General features: G+C 52.2%; 3 protein-coding genes across 3 annotated transcripts in view; 2 read left to right on the forward strand and 1 right to left on the reverse strand.

Moving 5' to 3' along the window:
* The first annotated feature begins 6,094 nt into the window (after nt 1-6,094).
* MICAL1 (microtubule associated monooxygenase, calponin and LIM domain containing 1) lies at nt 6,095-17,132 on the forward strand. Its single transcript, XM_042780936.1, has 24 exons — nt 6,095-6,352; nt 6,428-6,635; nt 6,903-7,007; nt 7,341-7,445; nt 7,923-8,078; nt 8,827-8,927; nt 10,256-10,513; nt 11,078-11,193; nt 11,365-11,491; nt 11,671-11,752; nt 12,484-12,622; nt 13,081-13,271; nt 13,450-13,538; nt 13,679-13,720; nt 13,953-14,036; nt 14,136-14,292; nt 14,639-14,715; nt 14,964-15,240; nt 15,406-15,503; nt 15,791-15,904; nt 16,032-16,125; nt 16,336-16,435; nt 16,537-16,610; nt 16,984-17,132. The coding sequence occupies exons 1-24, from the start codon at nt 6,095-6,097 to the stop codon at nt 17,130-17,132; spliced, it is 3,201 nt and encodes a 1,066-aa protein (XP_042636870.1).
* A 291-nt stretch (nt 17,133-17,423) lies between these two features.
* SMPD2 (sphingomyelin phosphodiesterase 2) lies at nt 17,424-20,298 on the reverse strand. The gene is made up of 10 exons (XM_007940811.1): nt 20,249-20,298; nt 19,921-20,017; nt 19,724-19,800; nt 19,288-19,381; nt 19,030-19,119; nt 18,705-18,787; nt 18,444-18,576; nt 18,249-18,353; nt 17,914-18,067; nt 17,424-17,812 (listed from the first exon to the last, which is right to left on the reverse strand). The coding sequence occupies exons 1-10, from the start codon at nt 20,296-20,298 to the stop codon at nt 17,424-17,426; spliced, it is 1,272 nt and encodes a 423-aa protein (XP_007939002.1).
* A 633-nt stretch (nt 20,299-20,931) lies between these two features.
* PPIL6 (peptidylprolyl isomerase like 6) overlaps nt 20,932-23,822 on the forward strand; it is a 70,347-nt gene continuing 67,456 nt past the window's right edge. Inside the window, exon 1 of the mRNA XM_007940860.1 lies at nt 20,932-21,066. Coding sequence (XP_007939051.1) covers nt 20,932-21,066 — 135 coding nt within the window. The remainder of the gene's footprint in view (nt 21,067-23,822) is intronic.

Here is a 23,822-nt window from a genome sequence, read left to right on the forward strand (position 1 = left end):
CTCACCTTGAAACATGTATCACATTAGTAGACCTTGTAAATTGAAGCTCATTCAGTCACATTTTTCAACCCAGAAAATGAAGGAGTTGAACACATTTGGATACATTAGCAAGGGATCATCTTAGCTTTCTTTTAAAAAAACATGAATCTGAAAAGTGATACTTTATACAATCTGAAGTGTAGAAAGATAGGAAAATATTTAAGCAAGGATTAGGACAGGGAACTTCCTTGATCTCAAAGCATGGATTTATTCTTTTTAATTCTTAACATATAAGATCAAATATGAGTTTGAATATGATTTCCCAAAAGAATAGTTTGGTTCTTGGTTTTAATTCATGTTGCTTTTAACCTAGTTAAATGAAAAACTGAAGCTTCCTTGGGCTAAATTAGAGTTAAGATCAAAACTTCCCACATTTTTAGAATCTACCTCATAGAAAGTTTTGTGATTCAGTGGCTTCTGGACAAATTTCCCCAATAATCTTGGTGTTTAAATGATGTAAGCACGCTCTTAACAAAAATATTTAAATTGATCCGGAACCTATTTATATATTTAACTTTTACAACCTCTCAGAGTAGAGTTCTTGTGTTACCTTTATGGACTCATTCCGCTTTGACTTCTGGGTAAGGTACTTAAATAAAAAGCAGCATGCATATCAAAACCAAACCTATTGCTGTCAAGTCGATTCCAACTCACAGCAACCCTCTAGGGTTTCCAATCTAATCTTTAGGAATCAGACTGCCATATCTTTCTCCTACAGAGCTCCTTGTCCATTCAAACCACTGACCTTTCAGATAGCAGCTGAGCATTTAATCACTGTGCCACCAGCTTCCTAGCATATAGATAGTGGGAAAGAATGAGGGACCCAAATTTGTGATTCACCCACCCTAACTGGCCACAAGGAAAAACTGGGAGTCATTCTTAAGGGGCCCTCCTCACTGTCCTATCCCCACTACCTACCTTCCTGCAGACAAACACCCAATCCATCACCAAGTCATGCCCTTTTGACCTCAAGATATATTACGAATCCCTCCATTTCTCCCATCCCTAATGTGATGACATGGCCTCTTGCCTGGACTTCCAGTCCCCACTCCACCATTTTTCTCCACTGGAAGCAGTGTCTTACTAGTTCTCACCATTGTCCCCTTAGCATCAAGCAGAGTGCCTTGCAAAATGAATGGGTTTTCATTCTTAGTAATGCAAATATGACCACATCTCTGGTTAAAATCCTTAAGTGCCGTTTTCACTGCCCTTAGAATAAAATCCCAACTCTAGGGTGCTCACTTCCAGCACACCAGCTCCCTTGCTGTTCCCCAAACACACCCAGCTCTTTCCTGCCTCCAGGCTTTTGGGCAGGTAGTTTCTCAGCCTTGAAAGGTTTCTTCCACTCACTCTCTGACTAATGTCTGCTCATCTGTCAGAATTCAATGTAAGGGTCACTTCTTCAAGGAGGCCCTCTGTGGCTCCCTAATCTCCATGAAGCCACCCTGTTATATCCTTTGATGGCACCCTTTACACTCTGGGCTCAGTTTGTAATTATTGTCACATCAGGAGCCATGTCTGTCTGGTCACGCTACTTCCACAGCTCCTGACCCAGGGCTTTGAACTGACTGGTTCATTTTGCTTCAACCCCTGCTGGGAATCTGCATGTCCACTGTAGATGTACTGAATCAGAATCTACATTTTAACAATATTCCCAGGTGACTCACACAGCTCACCAGGTGATTCTTATATAAGAATGCATGCAGGTGCATGGCACCATTAAAAGTTGGCTTAGACGTTTCACCTGGAGTGCTAGGGACCTAGTTTCTGGCTTCAGGCCCAGATGAGAGGTGAAAAGTAAGGATGGCATTGCAAGACAGAACATAGCAAAGGTTAGAGGAAAGGGGAGCCTGTCTTAATGACTCAGGTTTATAAATGGAAGCCACTGCTGGCTTGATTATTTGCCAAAGCATTAGGCTGTGGCTCCTTTGATCTAACAGGAACTGTCCAGTGTGACTATGCCAGTATTTCAGTTCATATACACATATGTGGATCATGATTCAAAGATTTGGATGAAAGAAAGAAATGTCTGCAGATAAATAATAAATATATTCTTTTAGCTTTAATAGAGGTCATTTTTAAGAGTTCTATAAATAGAACTTGGTTTGGGTCTTCCAGTCTACATTTTTTGCTGCCACCAATATTGGAGAGTAGAACTTTAGAAATGAATTGGGCTGAGGAGGTTGAGTAATTTAACTGCCTCCATCTAGAGATGAGACTTTTCCAAGGTTACAGGAGACGAGTGAGAAACACAGCCGGCATTTGTCCAGAGCTGAATTCCAGCTCAGTGTATTCTCAGTTGCTTTATGCTCTGCTGTATAGCTTTAATTAGCATAAAGTGAAATTCCAAGTCAGCAGTTTCTTTGCACTGATGAACTCATCCTTATTCTGTGATCTTTTTTGAAATTAGTTTTCCATTTGCCAACCAGAGAGCCACACAGTCCTGACTGGCTGAAGGCTTCCATCCAGTTCATTTCATTTCAACTCCCTGCTGCGAATTTGCATTTCTATCTATGAGGAGCTCTGGTAGCATAGTGGCTAAAGCACTTGACTGCTAACCAGAAGGCTGGCGGTTCAAACCCACCAGCCACTCCTCGGAAGGAAGGTTGGGCAATCCTACAGCCACTCCTCGGAAGGAAGGTTGGGCAATCCTACTTCCGTAGTGATACTGCCTCGGAAACCCAAGGAGGGGTCACTACGAGTCGGGGCCGACTTGACGGCACACAACAACAACAACAACATCCTCGATATACTGAACCAGAATCTACATTTTAACAAGATCCCTAAGATTCTTACTTATGTCTTGTTAAAATGTAGATTCTGATTCAGTGTATCTGAGATGGAAATGGAAATTGTCAACATGGGTGTCAAACTGGAATGAAGGGAAAGTCAGTCAAGGGCCAGACCCTGTCGGGCCTCTGCAAACAGACGCAGCTGGCTGTTCTCTGCTCATGAAAGGGAAATAGGATGGTTCTAAAGGCTGGCAAACAACTTATAGTTGACTTTAGAACATTTTTATACCGTGTATTTAAATATGGGTGTGTCTAATGTTCAGCAAATTCACTTCAAGCGAAATAGGGAGTCACACTCCAGAGCTAAGCTGGGCCCCGATGGGAAGCTGCCCTAGTTTCCTGAGCTGACCTGGCTGAAATTCCTCTTCTCCTGGCAGAGAGCAGGCATTTCCCCCTTACCTACCTCCCCCTGCCTGTTTCTTTGCTGAAGCTGGAAGCGGAGTGTACAGGTCTCACGGGACCTCAGAAGATTTCCAGACAAAATGCAAACTGAGGAGAATAGGAGAGCCATAGGGTACCCAGCTCTCTTCTGTCCCTGCCTCTCAGAGACAGCAACCCTATTTATTCCTTGGTTTTAATGTTTCTAATATAACAGTGTCATGTCTCTCTAAACAATGAACACCTTCTTATAATGCCAGGCTTTTACTTGTCACATGGAGTCAACATTAGGTGGTGGAACCCTGATAGACTTGGGCCCCAATGTCAGTTCTGACACATGCTGTGTGACTTAGATCACACAGAAATCTCTATGACTGTTTCCTTTTCAGTAAAACGAGACCATTGTAAGCATTGAGATTAATACTCATAGCAGACACCAAATACATAGGAATTGATGTTTTATTAATACTGACTAGTCGGATGATCTTGGGCGAGTCCCTTCACTTTCAGCCCTATTTCTTTACCAAGAATATGAGGAAGTTGATCCCACAGTCCCTCTAGCCCTTTTCAGGGCTCACAGTTCTTTGGGTTCTCACTCTAACACATTCTGCAATATTGAGGATGTTGCCCCTCACCTAAACTACTTCTTTTCATTTTCCCACAAGAACCCCTTGTCCCTCACTTGCCCGTGTCTGGAGGCACATCTGTGACCGTAGAAGCAGATTGTGAGCTTGGATCCGTGGCACGGCACCGGGCCAAGAAGTGAGGAGAGCACCGTTCCAGCGCCACCCTCGGACCCGCCAGCTCCTCCAAGCTTCTTGCCCAAAGTTGGGAGACGCTCGCAGAGTTGGTCCCGTGTCCTCGGCTCGCCTGCAGGAAAAGGGCTGGTCGCATGGGCGCCGGGAAGGAGCCTGAGGCCGCCGGTGAGAGGCGGAGCACTGGGCGCCCCTGGCCTCGGGCTCCTTGGACCCTTCAGGATCCACCCGGGTCTCCAGCCCACAAGCGGAACAGTGCCTGGAGCGCCACGCCCTCGGGTGCCACCCTGCAGGCGTGGGTGGTCCAGGGGCTGTCCCGAGCCGGGCTCGCCTAGTAATGAGATGCTAATAAGGCACTCATAAAGCCTCTGCGGGCCGCGGGCCGCGCGCCCCGCGCCCTAAGTCCACACTCGTGGGACTCCGGGGCTGGGCGCGGCTGTCCCGCGTACCCACATCCCCTGTGCCGCCTTCCGCGCTGCTTCCTCCTCCTCTTCCTCCGCCCTCTCCGCACCCCCCGCCCTGACTCGGCAGGAAGCGTCCCCTCCCTGCTCCGCCGCCGCCGCCGGGTAAGTAGTCCAGCTGTGCGCCCCCTGCCCGCGGGGACCGGGGCGGGGAGACAGGAGTCATTCCAGGGAAGTGAGGGCCCCGGGCTCCGGAAACGAACCTGGCAGATCTGGCCGGCCTCCAACACGCCCCCCAGCCCCACCCCGGCCAGCGCAGCCCCGCTGCAGACTTTACTGCCCCTAGTGGGCCCACACCTCGCCTCCAGTGGTCAAGCACCCTCTCCATCCTCTCTCCGCTCGGCCCGGAGCCGCCTCCCGCGCCTCGCACATCCTTTGTCTTGGTGGTCGCCCCTCTCTTCTCTTCGCCGAGGTCTTCCTCCTTCCACTTCGTCACTCCCAAGGGAGAGCTTTGCCCTTCCTGACGTCCTGCCCAGCCTTGTCCAGGTGACTCTCAGCAGCTGACTATAGAACCTTTCTCGTGGCGCCGCCCGCTGGGTGCCGCCTGGAATCCGAGGGGCGGCGGGGCGAGGATCGGTGTTAGCTTCACGGCCAGCCGCAAACACTGACATATCCCCCGCACCCCCATGGACAACTGATCTTCTGTATCCTCCAATCCCTCCCAGACCAAGCCTGAGAAAACCTCTCTGACATCCCCCAAGTTGCGTGGGGGGCTGGAGCGTGGGATTGGGGGACAAAGAGCTGCCTTGTCTTGGAGAGATTCCTGGGAGAGCGTGCGGGAGCGCGATAGCGGACGGGGCGGGGCGTTGATTGGGGTGGGAGGAGGCTGGGGTGTGGACCCGGCTGTTGCTCCCCCTCCCCCCGTTCCCCTCCACTCCCGACACTACCCGCCTCGAGGCCCTCAGGAGCTGCCGCAAGCTTTCAGGGGAGGGGAAGTACGTTAACCACAGTGAGTCAGGAATAGACCTAGGTTTCTGTCACCCAATCAGTCGCAACATCCTCCAGCGATTGAGGTCGTTTTGAACGTGGGAAGTTGAATTTACGCATTTACAGACTATCTTCCCCTCCTCAGGAGGCGAGCACGAGTGCTGAGGAAGAAACCTTTGCCCAGTGTCAGACACACCCCACAACCAGCGTGGCACTGAGGGCATCGAGGAGCACCCGAAGCAGGAAGGCCTGGGGTGAGATAAGGCAGCTGGGGGTGGGGGTGTGAGCGCAAGGGAAGCCTTCCTCCCCCTGCCCTCTACACATTCTATTTTCATGGTCTTAGCCTCAGGAAGGCAAGCTAAGAACTCCTGTCCCTAGGACCCCAGGGAGCGCAAGGCGCTTCGAGATCCCGGGACTGAAAGGCTGAATTGGAAGCTCCCCTGGTGCCCTGTGCCCTCTCTGCCCAGGACTGCTGGTTTTTCTTTTCCAAATTTGGCAAATTTCTTTCAGAGTGCAATGGTTAGCAGCTGTCTGTGGAACAGATTCTGGCTGGGGAGGGGGCGGGAGGGAGGAGCAGAGCCAATCAGATGTGGAATCCAAGCTCTCAACTTACCCCACCAGCCACTTTTTTTTCTTTTTTTTCTTTCTCCTTTCTTCAGCCTCCACCTCCATCTCTCTCTCCATTCCACAGCCAAATCTCTCTGCCCAGCTGCTCCCCTTCCTGGGAGCATCCAGGGCCTCCATGGCGGTGCCCACCTCCACTAACCCAGCACATGCCCACTTTGAGAGCTTCCTGCAGGCCCAGCAGTGTCAGGATGTGCTGAGCAGTTTCCAGGGGCTCTGTGAGACCCTGGGGGTAGAGGCTGGTGGGGGTTTGACCCAATACCACAAAATCAAGGCTCAGCTCAACTACTGGAGTGCCAAGTCCCTGTGGGCCAAGCTGGACAAGCGAGCAGGCCAGCCTGTGTACCAGCAGGGCCGGGCCTGCACCAGCACCAAGGTGAGTCCTGGAGAGTGGGGAGAACGGGAGGACGGAGGCAGGATGTCAGCCCCATACTGCCTTCTGTGTTCACAGTGCCTGGTCGTGGGCGCTGGACCTTGTGGGCTACGGACTGCGGTGGAGCTGGCACTACTGGGGGCCCGTGTGGTGCTGGTGGAAAAGCGCATCAAGTTCTCTCGCCATAATGTGCTCCACCTCTGGCCCTTCACCATCCATGACCTGCGGGCACTTGGTGCCAAGAAGTTCTATGGGCGCTTCTGCACAGGCTCCCTGGACCACATCAGTAAGCATCATCACGTGGTGGCCTGGGATTGGGAGAGCCTGGGCCTAATGCTGGGCCAGGGTGGGGGCTGCTGGGCAGGGAAGAGGCAGAGTAGACAAGAGTCACTTCCTCCAAGTGACCTTCAGGATTCAGGTCCTTCAACTGTAAAACGGGTAGCTAGGCCGAGTGATTTCTAAGAGCTTCCTCAGCTCTGACCAGACACACACTGGTGCTCTGGGAGGCTGTGTAGCCAGGGTTCCTGTTCCTAACGCCCCCCCTCACTTCTAGGCATCCGTCAGCTTCAGCTGTTACTGCTAAAGGTAGCACTACTGCTAGGAGTGGAAATTCACTGGGGTGTCACTTTCACTGGCCTCCAGCCCCCTCCCAAAAAGGGTAGGTACTCCTCTGTTCCCAGGAACCCCTACTCACAAAGGATCATCTGTCAAAGAAATGGGCTGGGATGGGGAGTGAGCTGAGACCTCTGGTGGTGTAGTGCCTAAGGTATTTGACTGTTAACCAGAAGGCTGGTGGTTCAAGCCCACTAGTCACTCCTCGGAAGGAAGACTGGGCAATCTACTTCCATAGTGATACAGCCTTGGAAACCCAAGGAGGGGTCACTATGAGTTGGATCCGACTTGACGGCAGTGAGTTTGGTGGTTTGCAGAGGGAGTGTAGGGGCCCATTCTGACTTTCACACCTTTGTGCCTCTCATACCTTCTGCCCTAGGGTGTGGCTGGCGTGCCCAGCTCCAGCCCAGCCCACCGGTCCAACTGGCCAACTATGAATTTGATGTCCTTATCTCTGCTGCTGGAGGTAAATTCGTCCCTGAAGGTGAGTGACTCCTTTCCCCTCGAAGAAGCCAGCATCGTGAGTTTTCTAGGCTGTTACACCCCTTGTATAGCGTAGTACCTATGGCACTTGACTACTAACCAGAAGGCTGGTGGTTCAAACCCACCAGCCACTCCTCAGAAGGAAGGTTGGGCAATCTACTTCCGTAGTGATACTGCCTCGGGGCTGACCCGATAGCACATAACAACAACATACCCCTCGTAGGGGTCCTTGGGTGGTACAGATGGCTTGTGTTTGACTACTGACCTAAAGGTTGATGGTTCAGACTCCCCCAGCGGCTCTGTGGGAGGAAAGCCTGGCCATCTGCTTCTGTAAAGATTACAGCCGAGAAAACCCTGTGTAGCAGTTCTACTCTACTTATGGGTCACCATGTGTCAGAATCGACTCAACAATAGCAAGTTTGGTTTGGGGGTTTTATACTTCTCATCCTGTTGCCACTACTTACCCTTGCTCCCCCAGGCTTCACAGTTCGAGAAATGCGAGGCAAACTGGCCATAGGTATTACAGCCAACTTTGTGAATGGGCGCACTGTGGAGGAGACGCAGGTGCCCGAGATCAGTGGTGTGGCCAGGATCTATAACCAGAACTTCTTCCAGAGCTTGCTCAAGGCCACAGGTGGGCCCTCCTTCCCCTTGCCTGGCTGTGAGTTGGCTCCCTCTTCTCTGAGCTGTCCTCGGTCTAAGAGTCTCATGCTTTTCCATCTTCGTGGCTTGGCAGCAAAGGGGAAAGAACCTGTGCCCCAGGGATTCAGGAGGCACAGCCCCCTTGGCCACTCTGTATGACACATCTTGGAAATCTCTCGTAAGATTGTATGTACCACGGGATCAAGGCTCAGCCCCTCTTCTGGCACTCCTTTGTGCTCCTTTGTTGTTGTTGGTATATGCCGTCAAGTCGGACTGACTCATAGCAACTCCCCCTTGGGTTTCCGAGGCAGTATCACTACAGAAGTAGATTGCCCCATCTTCCTTCCGAGGAGTGGCTGGTGAGTTTGAACTGCCAGCCTTTATAGGTGCTTTAATGTAAAACAGTATAAATTCAAAATGAAAGTGGCACTTCAAGAAGACGCCCTGTGTTTACTCTGGCTGCACACTGCCACGCCCCCTGAGGAGTGCAAACTCCAGCTTGTGAGGCCAGGCTGTCACCCATAACATGTGACCCTGATGTACAGGTCTCCCAGCTGCTACACTGGCCCTGTTTCCATTTTTGCCCCATGCCCTCAGCCCTCCTGGGCCTGAAACAGATGGACCTTGTGCCTGTAAGGCACTGCAATCAGAACTCTGGTCCCAGCTTTCAAGTGAGCCTGTGGTTGGGGTGTTTGGAGAGGTGATGCACATACATCTCCTGTTCCCTTCTCTGTCCCCAGGCATTGATCTGGAGAACATCGTGTACTATAAGGATGACACCCACTACTTTGTGATGACAGCCAAGAAACAGTGCCTGCTGCGGCTAGGGGTGTTGTGCCAGGTAGGGCCCAGGCAGAGTGGGACTGGGCAGTGGGCCTTGGGAGGAAGAGGCCAAGTTGGGGTATGGAGGGACCCCATCCTCTCCTGCCTCTCCCCCAGCCTTCTTCTAGCTCCACAGACTCTCCTGCCCTGGGATTTACATGCGCTCATATTCTAAATACCTTACACCTACACAAGCAGGCCCCAGGTTACAAAAGAGATCCATTCCTAGCAGTGCCTTTAAGCCTTTAAGTGGAATTTGTAGGTGAGTCAGAACAGGTGCGTATGATTCTTATTTAGCCTTATGTTAGTGCAAGAGACGAGATTTGGTGGTGCAGTGATGAAGGCATTCAGCTGCTAACCAAAAGGTCACCAATTGGAACCCACAATCCATTCTGAGTCTGCTTCTGTAAAGATCTATAGCCTTGGAAACCCTATGAGGCATTTCTACTCTGCCCTACAGGGTTGCTATGAGTCAGAATCAACTTGATGGCAATGGGTTATATGAGTCACTAAGGAGCTCTGGTGGTGCAATGGTTAAGGCATTTGGCTGCTAACCAAAAGCTGGCAGTTCAAACCCACCAGCCACATTACAGGAGAAGGATGAGGCAGTCTGCTTCCATAAAGATTTATAGCCTTGGAAACCCTATAGGGCAATTGTACTCTGTCCTATAAGGTCACTATGAGTCAGAATCGACTCAATGGCAGTAGGTTGGGTTGGATTTTTAGTGCAAGAAAAGGCACAAAGCCTTTTCAATGATTCAAAAGCTGCACATGCAAGTGAAATGATTGTGATGAAGAATTTGTTGCAAGTAGGGGTTGGTTCAGCCATTTCAAAGTGAGGGCATATTTGTAGAACATTAAAAGGACAGGTAGGAATTGCCCCTAAGTTGGATTTTCTTAACCTGGGGACTGTCTGTCTGAGGGCAGGAACTTGTGTCTTATTGCCAATTCCCAGTGCCTTGCATGGTGCTTTGTATGTAAATATTTGCTGAACAAATTAACTTATTGAGTGCCTACTATTGCCAGGTATTGTATTGAGAGCTTTATGTGAATCTTCAGAGATAGGTATGTTATCTTTAAATGATGAGGTAACGGAGGCTCAGAGAAGTTCAGTGTCTTGTCTAAAGCAAGTGTATGACAGGAACGATAACAGGCCTCTGTGGCATGGCAGGGCTGGGGGCCCTCAGTAACAGGATGAGGTGTGACATTTGAATTTCCACCCTCTCTCAGCCTTCAGCTATGGTGCAATATGAGGAAGCCTCTTCTCTGGGCCTCAGTATGTGAACCATGCACCCCCAGCAGGATGTGCCATTTGACCCTGTTGGTTCTGATTTCTTGGCCATGTAGGACTACTCGGAGACTGATCGGCTGCTAGGCAGTGCCAATGTGGTGCCCGAGGCTCTACAGCGCTTTGCCCGGGCAGCTGCTGACTTTGCCACCCATGGCAAGCTCGGGAAGCTGGAGTTTGCCCAGGATGCCCATGGGCGGCCTGACGTCTCTGCCTTTGACTTCACAACCATGATGCGGGCGGAGAGCTCTGCTCGTGTACAAGAGAAGCACAGTGCCCGTCTCCTGCTGGGACTGGTGGGAGACTGCCTGGTGGAGGTGAGGGGGTTCATGGTTCTCTGACTGGGGAGGAGTTGGGGCTTCCCACTGCTTTGAAAGACGAGGACTGCCTATAAGGAAGTATAAGGATTTCCTGGTGGGGGGAGGAGGAAGCTTCCTAATTGGGAAAATAAGGTCAGGAATAATAAGAAAAAATTCCTAATAAGGAAAAGAAGGGGCTGTTGCCATCAAGTCTCTTCTGACTCATGGCAGCCACGTGGGTGTCAGAGTAGAATTGTGCTCCATAGGATTTTCAGTGGCTGTTTTTTTCAGAAGTAGATTGCCAGTCCTTTCTTCCAAGGCACCTCTGGGTGGACTCACAGCCTTTTGGTCAGCAGCCAAGCATGTTAACTGTTTACACCACCCATGGACAACTAATAGGCAGCAGGTGGTAAAAAAATATATATAGGTTGGTTTGTTGAGGGGAGGAGCTGAAGGCTGCTTGGTGGAGGTGAGAGGCTGCCTAATGTGATGAGGGGAGCCCCTCTAGTCTGACCTTGGGGTTTGGGGCAGGTACTCTATTGGACCCTCACTGAGTTAGTTACTGTCCTTGTGACCCTGCAGCCCTTTTGGCCCCTGGGCACCGGAGTGGCCCGTGGCTTTCTGGCCGCCTTTGATGCAGCCTGGATGGTGAAGCGGTGGGCAGAAGGCGCTGAGCCCCTAGAGGTGTTGGCTGAGCGGTGAGGCCTGAGTTGTTGAGGGGACTGGATGTGGGACAAGGGTTGGGGGTGGTGCTCGGTGAATAGACGGTGGCATGAGGAAGAGAATAAAGGGAAGGTCTGGCAGTCTTGAGCGGTGGGTGCTGATAGGTGCCCTCCCACTCGTGCCCCCCCCCCCCCCCCCCCCCCCAGTGAGAGCCTCTACCAGCTCCTGTCACAGACATCCCCGGAAAATATGAACCGAAATGTGGCCCAGTATGGGCTGGACCCAGCCACTCGCTACCCCAACGTGAACCTCCGGGCTGTGACTCCCAACCAGGTCAGACCACCTCCCATCCCCAGACTTCCCAACTCAATCCTCCTAGCACAGGCCTTCCCTCCAGGCCTGCCTAGTCACTGCCCCTCTCGGTCAGTCCTACCCCAGGCAGGCCCTTCCTCAATAGGCTGAGGTGGGGCATGTGGTCAGCCTGACTTGAAACCTATGAGGGGTTGCCTTAGGTACGAGACTTGTATGACATGGTGGCTAAGGAGCCTGGGCGGAGGAAGAATGACAAGACTGATTCGGGAAAGTTGGCCACTGGTAAGCAGACTCTACTCCAAAGCGGGTGTTCAAAATATTTATCTATAGCATCAGGATGGGAGCAGTGTGCCGGAGGATGCTTAGTTGGTGGGTGATGGGGAAGTTTGGGGTGCCCTGGAGAAGTGGAGGGGTAGCAGAGCACTCAGCAGCAGCTGTTTGCCAGTCTGTACAGAAGTATGTTGATACTTTAACAAGCTTTTCAGCCATAACAGAGCTAACTGCCAGCCACGTGGTCCTTCCTCTGTTCCCAGTGGTACCACCTGACCCATTCCACCATGCACATCCTTTCTTTTGAACCTCTGGGCCTCTCTGATCCTGCTTACAGGCTGTTGCCCTCTATCTGGCTAATTGTGTTTTTACTTTATTCATCCCCCACTTAATTCCACCAGCAACAACAAAACAACTCACTGCTGTTGAGTCGATTCAACTCATAGCGACCCCTCCTTGGATTTCCAAGGCGGTATCTCCTAGGGAGTAGATTGCTCAATCGTCCTTCCGAGGAGTGGGTGTGGGTTGCCTTAGGCACTGTGCTACCAGAGCACCCTAATTCCAGCAAGGGGATATTTTAAGTGAGAATGTTGGAATGGTGGAGGTGCTGCTGACTGTGAACCTCAGGCTGGTGCCCTGATGGGGATGGGGTCCCTGACTCCACCTCCCTTAGAGATTCCTACCCCCAACACTGGCTCCCTGTGCATTGGTCACAGCGTAACCATCTCTCCCATGGTTGGCAGGCACCCAGGAGGCACTGCTACACTGGTGTCAGGAGCAAACCACTGGGTACCCGGGTGTCCATGTCACTGACCTGTCCTCCTCCTGGGCTGATGGGCTAGCTCTGTGTGCCCTGGTACACCGCCTGCAGCCCAGCCTGCTGTGAGTTGGGGATCTGGCAGGGGTGGGGGCCTCTGTCAAATCGTATCTCTTTTTCCTGCCCCTGGCCCTTGCTCTACTTCAAGCAATGAGAAATGTACCAAGAATTAGCATGCCCACTTGAGTCCCAGCTCCACCTCTTCCTGATAGTCCTTAGGCCTATACTTCACCTCCCTAGAGGTAGAATTCCTGTGGTCCTGCCTGAGTCTTGTGTGGATCAAAGGCATCAAGGAGAGAATTGTGTGACTGGTAGAGCCTCCCCCAACCCCAAGGCCACAGCAGCTATTAATGGGCAAGAGGTAGCAGAAGGAAAAAAAGAACCATCACACCTTCTCCTCCCTTTGAGTGCCCAGCTCCTGGCTCATCCCTCCCCTCCTGGTGTTCCTATCTCCTCACTGCCCCCTCTCTCCAATGGGGCCAGATCTTGTCTCCCATTGACCTCTCTCCCCCATACCCCACAGGGAACCCTCAGATGTGCAGGGGATGGGTGCCCTGGAAGCAACTTCGTGGGCACTGAAGATGGCAGAGCAGGAGCTGGGCATCACGCCAGTGTTGTCTGCACAGGCAGTGGTGGCGGGGAGCGACCCGCTGGGCCTCATTGCTTACCTCAGCCACTTCCACAGTGCCTTCAAGAACAAGCCTCGCAGCCCAGGTGACTAGAGAGTGACAAGTGGGACAGCACTGGGGTGGGGACGTGGAGGGGTGTGAGGGTTGGGGGAACCCTCTGAGGGCGGGCCTAGGGGAGATGTCTTTCTGGACTGGAGTGTGGCTCTGTGTCCTGTGGGTATTGGCCCGCCATTTCCTCTGACACTTTGATTCCCCCCTTGCAGGCCCGGTCAGCCAAGGCTCTCCAGGGACTGCCAACGCTGTGCTATTCCTTGGCAAACTACATAGGACCCTGCAGCGGACCCGGACCCAGGTGGAGAGATGGCAGGGGTGGGGCTAGCAGGAGTGCCCAGGGAAGGGTCCCTGGGTGGTGGTGGGGAAGACATTCAGAATGGGGGAGGAGAGAGACTGAGGGCTCAGAGTCCCACACTCAGGATATAGGACTTCTTGCAGGAAAATGGGGAGGATGCTGGTGGCAAGAAACCTCGCTTGGAGGTAAATGTAAGCAGGGGCTGGATGGTCCCCATCCCATGTTTGTCTCCCTTCACCAGAGACATACTGTCTCCCCTGTGTCTGTCCCTCCATGTCTTACTACCCACCCCATGTCCTGTAACCACCCCCCAAGCGTGTCCTCTTGCTAGTCTCACTCCCCTTCCTGCCCTTTCATCGGCACACTCATTCCCCAGCCCTTCTTGCCCTCCTGGCCTGAGTACTTATCCCCCCTCAGGTAGAGGCCAAGACTCCAAGTACTGAGGAGCCACCTGCTCCAGAGTCCAGTCTACCCCTGACACCCCCATCCGAACACCAGGAGGTGAGCAGGGCCCTGTCTGGGGAGGGGGAGGGGTGTTTCTGGGATGAACTTTGTACCTGGCCCTGGCTCCAGCTGACCCTGTGACCTGGGGTGATGCAGCCTGGTGCTGGGGACCTGTGTGCACTCTGTGGGGAACACCTCTATATCCTGGAACGCCTGTGTGCCAACGGCTGTTTCTTCCACCGGAGCTGCTTCCGCTGCCATAGCTGCGAGGCCACTTTGTGGCCAGGTGGCTATGAGCAGCACCCAGGAGATGGTGAGTGGGCCTGGGAGGCTTCCAAGGAACGTGGGGCCTGCCCCTGCCTGGGCAAGGAGCTTAGGGTGGAGGAGACTGGGATTGTGGGCGTGAGGCAGAAACAAACTCAAGATGGACATTTTTCCCCCTGAGCTTAGGGTCTTTTCTACCTCCTACAAGGTTCCAAATGAGGGGTTTAAGGAACCAGGAGGCTGGCAGGAATGCCTCTGCAAATCCAGGGTCCTGTCTCTCCTTCCCCCACCCCCAACTGTCAGTTTGTCAGATAAACTCTGAGCAGCTTATCTCATATCCTTGGGTTGCCTCCACCTGATGCCTCCTTCTTCCTGCCCCTCCTCACCTTTGCTAGGACACTTCTACTGCCTCCAGCACCTGCCCCAGCCAGATCACAAAGAGGCTAGCAGGGACAGTGGCCCTGAGAATCCGGTAAAACTTGTGGGTGTGGGTGTTGGGGGGGGAACAGGAAGGGGTTGAGCCAGCCTAGCAAAGTTTGGAAGCTCCCTGAGGGCAGGGATTGCTGTCTGTTTTCCTCATCAGTGTATCTCAGGCATCGGCTGACACAATTCAGCAAATGTTCAGTGAATGAATAGATGCCACATCCCCCATTTGCTCCAAAGGGCTGACCTCAGCACCACACTGGGCAGGCCACTGACCAGACCATGTTGCTTTTCCAGGAGCTACCCACACCAGGCAATGACAGCCTACCACAGGCCCCTTCGATGCCCACAGTCCCCCAGGAGAGGGCCAAGCCTGCTCCAAGTCCCAGCCAGCCCACCCGCCGGCTGATCCGCCTCTCCAGCCCAGAACGCCAGCAACTGTCCTCCCTTAAGCTTACCCCTGACACGGAGATGGAGCCCCCTCCCAAACCCCCCCGAAGCTGCTCTGCCTTGGCCCGCCAGGCTCTGGAGGGTAGTTTTGTGGGCTGGGGAGTACCAGCCCAGGGACCTCAAGGTAACTGCTCGGCTCTGGCCACAGATGGGCTGACCCAGTGTTAGGGGGTGTCATGGGGTGGGTGGTCCTAGGACCATTGCTGGGGAATCCTAGGAAATGCAAAGGGAAGGACATGGGGATTCAGGCCATGTCTGTCTCTCCTCTGCTCAGGGCTCCCTGGCTCAGCTCTTGTGGTCTTGGAGAAGGAAGAAGAAGAGAGTTCCCCCTCTAGTGAAGAGGAAGAGGAGGAACAAGATGTTGCTTTGGATGATGACGTGGAGGAGGTGAGTGGGAAGAACTCTGGCCATCTGTTCTACCCACACAGTGTGTCCACTGAGCACCTCCGTCCCTGCCATCCAGCAGATGTCTACACCATGCTCTCTCCTCTGAGCCTTCTCTTAAAATGCCTCTTGACCCAGCCGGCCTCTTTCATGTCTCTAAGTCTCTGTCTTATCTACCAGAACTTACTCCACTTCCAGTTTAGTTCTTTTCTGCCCTGGCCAAATGGAGCCTCCCAAACCCATCCACCAGGAGTCCAGCCCTACCCCTGACTGGTCTGACCCTGCCACAGGCCCTGCTGACCTTTGCCAAGAACTCAGGCACCATGAACAAGTACCCAACATGGCGGATGACTCTGTTGCGCCGTGCCAAGGAGGAGGAGATGAAGAGGTTCTGCAAGGCCCAGGTGAGGCCCAGGAGTTCCTGGAAGGTGTAATGGGATGAAAGTTCTGAGACTGGGGATCAGAGCCCCTCCAAAGCCCCATTTTTGAGTAATCTGAAGACTTCTGGGTTTCCTGTCTTGTACCCCTCAGGCCATCCAGCGGCGACAAAATGAGATCGAGGCTTCTCTGAGGGAGCTGGAGGCTGAGGGCGTGAAGCTGGAGCTGGCCTTGAGGCGTCAGAGCAGTGAGTTAAGAAGGGAGGATAGTGAGGACATCCCTCTGCCCGCCTGCTCCCTGTTCCACCTTGAGCAATTCTTCCACACACCAGGGCTCACAGCATAACAGTCCTTGGACACACCTCATTCCCGCAACACTTCTTTCCCTGGGTTCTGTCTCTTCTCAGCCCTTGTCTAAATACCTCCTGACCACCTGTCCCCTTCTTCCTTCTTACCAGGCTCCCCAGAGCAGCAAAAGACACTGTGGCTAGAACAGCTGCTACAGCTCGTTCAGAAGAAAAACAGTCTGGTGGCTGAGGAAGCTGAGCTGATGATCACGTAAGGGGCTCATGATCATGACAGTGGCATGTAAGCCAAGCCCCAGCTAGGTCTTGGGACCACCTGGACAGCTGTGCCTCATCTTTCCCTGACCTCCACAGGGTACAGGAGCTTAACTTGGAGGAGAAACAGTGGCAGCTAGACCAGGAACTACGAGGCTACATGAACCGGGAAGGTAGGCGAGGTGTAGGGAGGGACAGACATCATGGGACTGGTGTTGCACAAGACTTGTGATCTCAGATACAGACCAGGTGTACCAAGATCTGTGTGTCTGATTCAAGGGGGAAACCAGAGGATGGTGCTTCAAGGCCTCCACCTCTCCCTTAATTCAACCAGAGCTGCACCACTGGGCTTTCACCTATTTCCTCAAAATATGATGCTGCTTGTAAATAATGCTAGAAACTACTGGTGTCTGAACAAACTTCCTGATTTTACAGATTATGAAACAAAGCCCAAGATGTAGAAGTTGCAAAGGCCAGGATTAGGTTGTCTCACTCTTGCCTCCCTGTCATGTTCCCTGTTCTCTAAGTTTCACTATCTCCCTATAGAAACCCTAAAGACAGCTGCCGATCGGAAGGCTGAGGACCAGGTCCTGAAGAAGCTGGTGGATGTGGTGAACCAGAGAGACGCTCTTATCCGCTTCCAGGAGGAGCGCAGGCTCAGTGAGCTGGCCTCAGGGATGGGAGCCCAAGGCTAGAGGTCCATGGGCTGTCTGCCTCCTGCCCTACAAGGAAATGCCCATATGCATCTCCCCCCAGTCAGTGCCTGACATCACAACCTCACTCAAGGCAGTGCCACTCTTGCTTTATCTAGGCTGCCTGGGTGAGGGCCTCATTGTTTACAATAAAAGTGTTTTTCCCACAAACAGGGCTCATGCTACCTGAAATTGAGAGTTAGGGAAGCCTACACTGTGACAATCACAATGACCATTGGGCCCCATCACTGCCCCTACAAGGAAAAAGGCAGAGTCACTAAATATGATCAAGCTTTATTGCTGTTCAGCTCTGTCTTCCTCCTGCTGCCCCAGCAGGTGGGCTGGCTGAGGCACTGAACCCAGGTCCCGGGCTTCCCTGGCCCTCCCCAGCACATGCTGGAGCTCAGATCGGGCCTTACATAAGTTTTTGACCTCTTGTATGTGGAAGAGGTAGACTGCACCTGCCCCCAGCACCAGTCCCACAATGGGGCTCAAGAGCAGCAAGGTAACTTCCCTGGCCTCTCCCCCCACCACCAGTGTACACACCACTACCAGGAGTAGCAGCCCCAGACCAATCATGCAACTGGCAAGGGCAGCCCACCAGTGAGCTTGAGCTATGCCCAGACCCAGCTCCGTCCAGGTCTCCTTTAGCACAGTGATCAATGGTGACATCTCTGCTGGTCCTAGAACAAAGCAGGGCATTGGGGCAGGATAGAGAAGGTCAGAGTGGAGGAGCTGTCTTGAGTAGAAGGGTTAAGCCAAGAGACAGGGTGGGGTGACTCACCAGGGGTTGGGCTGGGGCTGGGTTGGGGAGGGCTGTGCCTCACACACAGAGTTGCCATCAGAGCCTCATGATCTGAGAAGGGGGTGCCACTGTGAGGGTCAGAGCCTGTAGTAGTTTTGAGGGTCTTACAGGAAATGTAGACCCCAGAAACCGCCTAGAAAGAGTGAAGGGCAGAGAGATGCTTACGTTTGAGGGCCTTGTCTCAGAGAACCAGCTCTTGGCTCTCCCCTGCTTGACATCAGTGTTCTAAGACTAGACTAGACTGAACAAGAATCAGCACAGGCTGGTGACAGAGAGCTCAGTGGTGAAGGTAGATTGTGGGCGAGGCCCCTGACCTTGTAAAGCACATAGTCAATGCGGATGCCAGAGGGAAATGGCTCCAGCTCCTGCTGGTTGACGTAGCAATTCTGGGGCACCATTGTACAGCCTTCAGCACAGCCCTAGGTGAATATTTGCTCGAGTTAGGTTGGGAGAAAGAAGAGGGAGAAAGGCTGGAGTGTAAGTGGGGAAATAATGAGCCAGGGCCTCACCTTGAAGTCCTGGGTCTCAATGTAGGCATCCTGCAACCCTGTCCACTCCTTCAGGAGGCGAAAGCCCAGGTCTTTTGGGTGCAAGTTGAGGTCCCCACACAAGAGAACCACGTCCGCCCTCTTGGATGTGTGGCTAGGGGAAGCCAGGTTGGTGAGGCAGAAATTATTCCCTCACCACCTCTGCCCCTATAAATGGGCCCTTGGCCACCCCTCAGTCCCTGTGTCCCATCCCGCTTCCCTGTCAAGCCCAGGCTCACACACTGGATGAACTGGGCCAGCTCCCAAGCTTGGGCCACGCGATGTGCTAGATAGATGTCCTTCTGCCGACTGTATTCTGCATGGAGCTGAGCAAGATAAGTAAGATGATGGTAGATAAGTGGGAGAGTCCAAGGGGCAAAATCTAAATCAAGCTTGTGTCTCTCACTTGGCATGATGCTCAGTATAGAAGGGGTGAGCTTTGCCTACAGTGACCTTACGAGACCCACACATCCCACACCCAAGACAGCACGACTAGAGGAGTACCATCTCTCCCTCAGGATGAGGGTGCCTGCTCTGTCCCAGCCCTAGCACGGCTGGCTTCACTCACATGTGTCACGTAGGCATTGAACACCAGTCTGCTTAGATGAAGCACTAGCAGCCCCACGGCCTTCCCACAGAACCAGTCGCCATGATGGATCTGCAGGCAGGAGGGGGCAGGAACTCAGGGTGCTGGGGGGAGGGAGATGCAGGCCACTCTACCCTCTTTGTGCTCATCCCCTGCAGTGCTAGGAGAGGGCTGCCGCTACGCTACGTTACATTACTGGAGAGTAGGAAACAGGTGGAGGAGGTCAGAGGTCAGGCTTACCATGTAGGGGTAGCCATTGAGGGTGTAGACATGCTGGGCAAGTTCCTGGATTGGGTGTTTGGAGAAGACGCAAAGCCCACTGCCAATGAGTCCGCTGAAAGCCAAGCCCTACTTAATAGCCAGGAAGGGAAATACCCCACCTTGCTTTCTTCTCTTTTCCCTCCCCTGTCTCCCAACTCTATCAATTATTATTTTCCCTCTCTGCTACTAAGACCAGCTGTGACACAAAGAAGGAACCTCCTACAACCTTCGCAGGAGGATGATGGGGTGTCCTGATAATAAGGTGACGGCTGAAGCTCTTCCTAATCCCATCATCTCCTGCTCCCACACCCAGAGAAAAAGGATGCTGCTGGAAGAGGGTGGGAAGGAAAGGCACCATAGGGAATGGCTGGCAGACCCAAGAACCTCCTGTTCTGAGAACAGGCTTGCTTCTCACCTCCTGAAGTAGTGTGCCGCTGGGTAGGTGGGCAACAACTTCTGTCTCAGGGACTCGAAATCATCTTCACTCCACACCTGAAGGAAGGGGTGAGGATGCCTGATCGGCCCCTTCCCTTATATGTGGAGTGAAAGTTCCGTGCCCCTGGCTGCCCCTCCTCCCAGCCTTGGTTCCACACCAGTTCCCCACAAACCTACCTCCTCCAGTAGAGCCAGGTCAAAGCTCTCAACGTTCAGAAAGTCTCCCAAGCGCTTCAGGCGGTCTACCCGGTGCTTGCTCCAGTAGGGAATGTCCCTAAGGAAGAGAAGGACCAAAGGAGTGACACGTGGGGGTGCTCGGCACTCTGGCACCAGGCACCACCAGAGGTGGACTGAGATGGGGCCTTAGACGTGCTGGCTCCCTCTGAACCCCAAGTTCGTTGTCAGGATAGGGCGGTGGTCAGGATATGAGGAAGGCTTCTTTCCTGTGACTGGTAGTTGTGAATCGAAATGTGGCCTCCAGACCCCACTCCTCGGCCGAACTCACCAGCAGTTAAGGTTAAAGACCCTCAGTCGCAGGGAGAAGTTGGGCTTCATGGCAGGGCCTCTCTGGGGACGGTAAGGAGCGGGTTAATGCGGCCGTGGTTCCCAAGGGACCGCCGGGGTATGGGCGGGTGGGGGCGGCGCGCACAGGTGGGCAGGCCAGGCCCCCGCCCCCCTGGCGGTCACTGCCGGGACTCCCGCGCGGCTCAGGGCCAAGGATCCAGCCGGCTGCGCCGCGACCTCCTCCCGCCCGAGCCGGGCCTGCAGGGCGCGCGTCCCGGGACTGGCTCCCGCGTTACCCAGGCAGCCGGGCCTCTGACCACAAACTGACCGCGAGCTCCGGCAGCCGGCCAGACCGGAAAGAGGGTCTGCTGCGAAGCGCGGGAGCTCGCGGGAACCTGGAGATCCTGAGTCGGGGCGCGCTGCGGGAGGGGCTGAAGCACGCGTGTTGGGCTCCCCGACTCTTTTTTCCGAAACTCGACCCCGAGTCTTGGCCGCCCGTGTACCCCTCTCCTTCCTCCAGCTAGGCTCACAGGCAACAGGCGCAAAGTTGCGGAAAAGGCCCACAGCAACCGCTGGTCCCAAGTCCCGCCCCGTCCCGCCCGGCTGAGAGCGGCGGGGGCGGGGCCTGCGGTTGTCCTGGCGACGCGCAGTGTTTGTACTTCGCTGCCGGAGCGAGCCGCGGCGATGGCTGTACCCCAGCCTTGCCGCCCGAAGCCGAACCTGTGCAGCCTGCGGTCTCCGCCCGAGCAGACGCTGCAGGTGAAGGTGGTGGGGCTCTTCAAAAGCTCCAGCTTTCAGATTGCCAAGAGCACAGCTGAGGTAAACCCTAAGTGTGGGAAGGTCGTCCTGGCTTCCCTGTCTCGGCAGCGTGAATTGCTCGTCTTACGCCCCCCGGTGGCAGAATTAGGTGTTCTCTGGGGTCTCGCATCTTCGGGATCTCGGGTGGGCGTTCAACTTCCTGGTGCTTCAAAAAGGGAGACCTTTAAGGGGGCCTGGATGAAGGAAGGGTTCAGAGCCTTTCTGGGAGGAAAGTGTAATTCTTTCCTCTACATATACACGCCCTTTATTCCGTAGTAATTCTAATTGTAGATATTTTAAAAATTCATACAAAAATGTTCGGGAAAAAGTGTTACCATATAACTAGATGATTTTTACAAAATCACTGCCCAAGTGATTTCTAAAAGTCACTGATTCGGAAAATTCTTTTCTTTAAATTTTCCAAAGCAGTCACTGCATTCCAGTCGAAAGAGGTGCTTCAGGGATTTCTGGCCCATACGTTGTTTTGAGAATCCAAACATTTCTTTGTAGGCAGGAGGAACAATGTTTGGGGGGGGGGGGAACCACTTATATAAGAAACCGGAAGAATATGGTCAGGCCAATCAAATTGTGGCACACCTGCAACCTGGATGAAAGACAGCTCTATGGAATGTTGAAATGTAGAATTCAGCGTGTTATCTGGCTGTGAGATAACGCCAAGCTGCTCTCTTTTCAAGACCTGCTTATGCTGGAGGACCAGGTTTGCATCTTCCTAAGTACCCTGATGGGTACCTGACACAAAAGGTTCCCAAAATGACTGAATGAATTAGAAAACATACTAAGAATTCTCCGCAGTGTTGCCTGCTCCAGCACTCACTGAGTTAAAGGAAATTAGCTAATTTGTGAAATAGCTGAAAGTTTTATCAAGCTGAAGCACATAAGTGAACAGAATTCTGTGAAAACAATACAGGAAGCATTAAAATTAGTCAAAATTATGGGCTGTTAGGTAGGCAGGTGAGATCATAAGAGTTTCATGGCAAAAAGTTGTATTTGATGAGTTTGAGGCTCTTTCTTTTTCCCTTGTTTTACTTATCTCCTTTTCTGATGACACATGTTTTCCATGCCCACTCCATACTGTGGAGAAGATACTGACAAACTTTTTCCATAAAGGGTCAAATAGTAAATATGTTTGGCCCTCTGGACCATACTGTCATCATAAATGTAAAAGCAGCAATAGACAATATGGAAATGAAAAGCTATGTTCCAATAAAAGTTTATCATGGCCATTGAAATTTGATTTGCATATAACTTTCACATGACATGAAAAATGATTCTTTTGGTTTTGTCAACCATTTAATACATGAAAACCCTTCTTAGCTTGCATGCCTTACAAAAAAACAGGAGTGCACTAGATTTAGCTTACTGGCCATAGTTTGCCAGCCCCTGCTAACTCAAGAAAATGCTACGTTAATAATTTTTCCTTTCCTACTATTTTGTCTGCTGTGACTATCTGAATATGAAAACATACCAATGTAATTTTTGGTTTTATATTTTTATTCTATCTTAATAAAGAATCCTTGAATACATTCCCAACAAGATAATTTGTGAGAATCCTGGATGCCTTATTTATTGACAGATTAGCTTTGTAAAGAGTAAGAATTAGTAATACACATATTTTAATTAGTGTCCCTGAGTGATGCAAATGGCTAGGCCCTTGGCTACTAACCAAAAAGTTAATGGTTTGAACCCACCCAGAGGCATCTTGGGAGATGGCCTGGCACTTTGCTTCTGAAAGGTCACTGCCTTGAAAACTCTACAGAGCAGTTCTACTTTGCACACTTGGGGTCACCCCGAGTCAGAATCAACTGACAGCAACTAACACAAACAACATATTTTAACTTGGACGTAGTCTATTCTGTTATGTTGTTGTTGTTATGTGCCGTCGAGTCAGCCCTGACTCATAGCGACCCCTCCTTGGGTTTCTGAGGCAGTATCACTACGGAAGTAGGATTGCCCAACCTTCCTTCCGGGGAGTGGCTGGTGGGTTTGAACCGCCAGCCTTCTGGTTAGCAATCAAGTGCCTTAGCCACTATGCTACCAGAGTCTATTCTAGAGTAGGCTAAATTGTGAAGAAATTCGGATTGCTTAATTTGAAAAACTAATGGACTTACTAGTTATTCCAGATGGTTCCTCAGTTAGAAACAGCAGTTTCACTGCATGACTGCCTCATATGGAGCACAGGCACTCAAGCTGGGAAAAAGGACACATCATCTGTTTACATTGGGTGCAGGGATTAAAGAAGGTAATGGCCGATTGCTGTTGCTCTTTTCTACCTCAGCGCAGGATACACCCACATCTTGGCATCTCCCTCTTCAATTGTTGGCCCTATTGGAGCCTATCAGACCAGTGTCTTCTTTTAGACAACAACAGGACCTTCCAGCACTGTCCTTGGTGGAGAAGGTGCCAACTGCAGTGACTTGTTAGAGATAAGCCAGTGGTCACTTTTCCCTGTTGGCCATGTACATCTTAGAGTCACTCAGAAAAGTGAGGCCTAATTGTTATTGCCTCAACTGTCCTCTGTTGCTGTAGGAGGAGGCAAGGTATAACTAATACCAGAAATCAAAAGTTTTTTTTTTTTTTGGACAGGGATTGCAAACCAGTAAGAATTTTCTCTGATCCAGACAATATGTGCTAATGGAAAGCATACCCAGTATCTAAACCTGAACATGTTGTTGTTATATGCCGTCGAGTCAGCCCTGACTCATAGCGACCCCTCCTTGGGTTTCCGAGGCAGTATCACTACGGAAGTAGGATTGCCC

This window comes from Orycteropus afer, unplaced genomic scaffold, assembly GCF_000298275.1.
Source record: "Orycteropus afer afer isolate SDZICR_OR568_19922 unplaced genomic scaffold, OryAfe1.0 scaffold00072, whole genome shotgun sequence".
Classification (NCBI taxonomy): Eukaryota; Metazoa; Chordata; class Mammalia; order Tubulidentata; family Orycteropodidae; genus Orycteropus; species Orycteropus afer.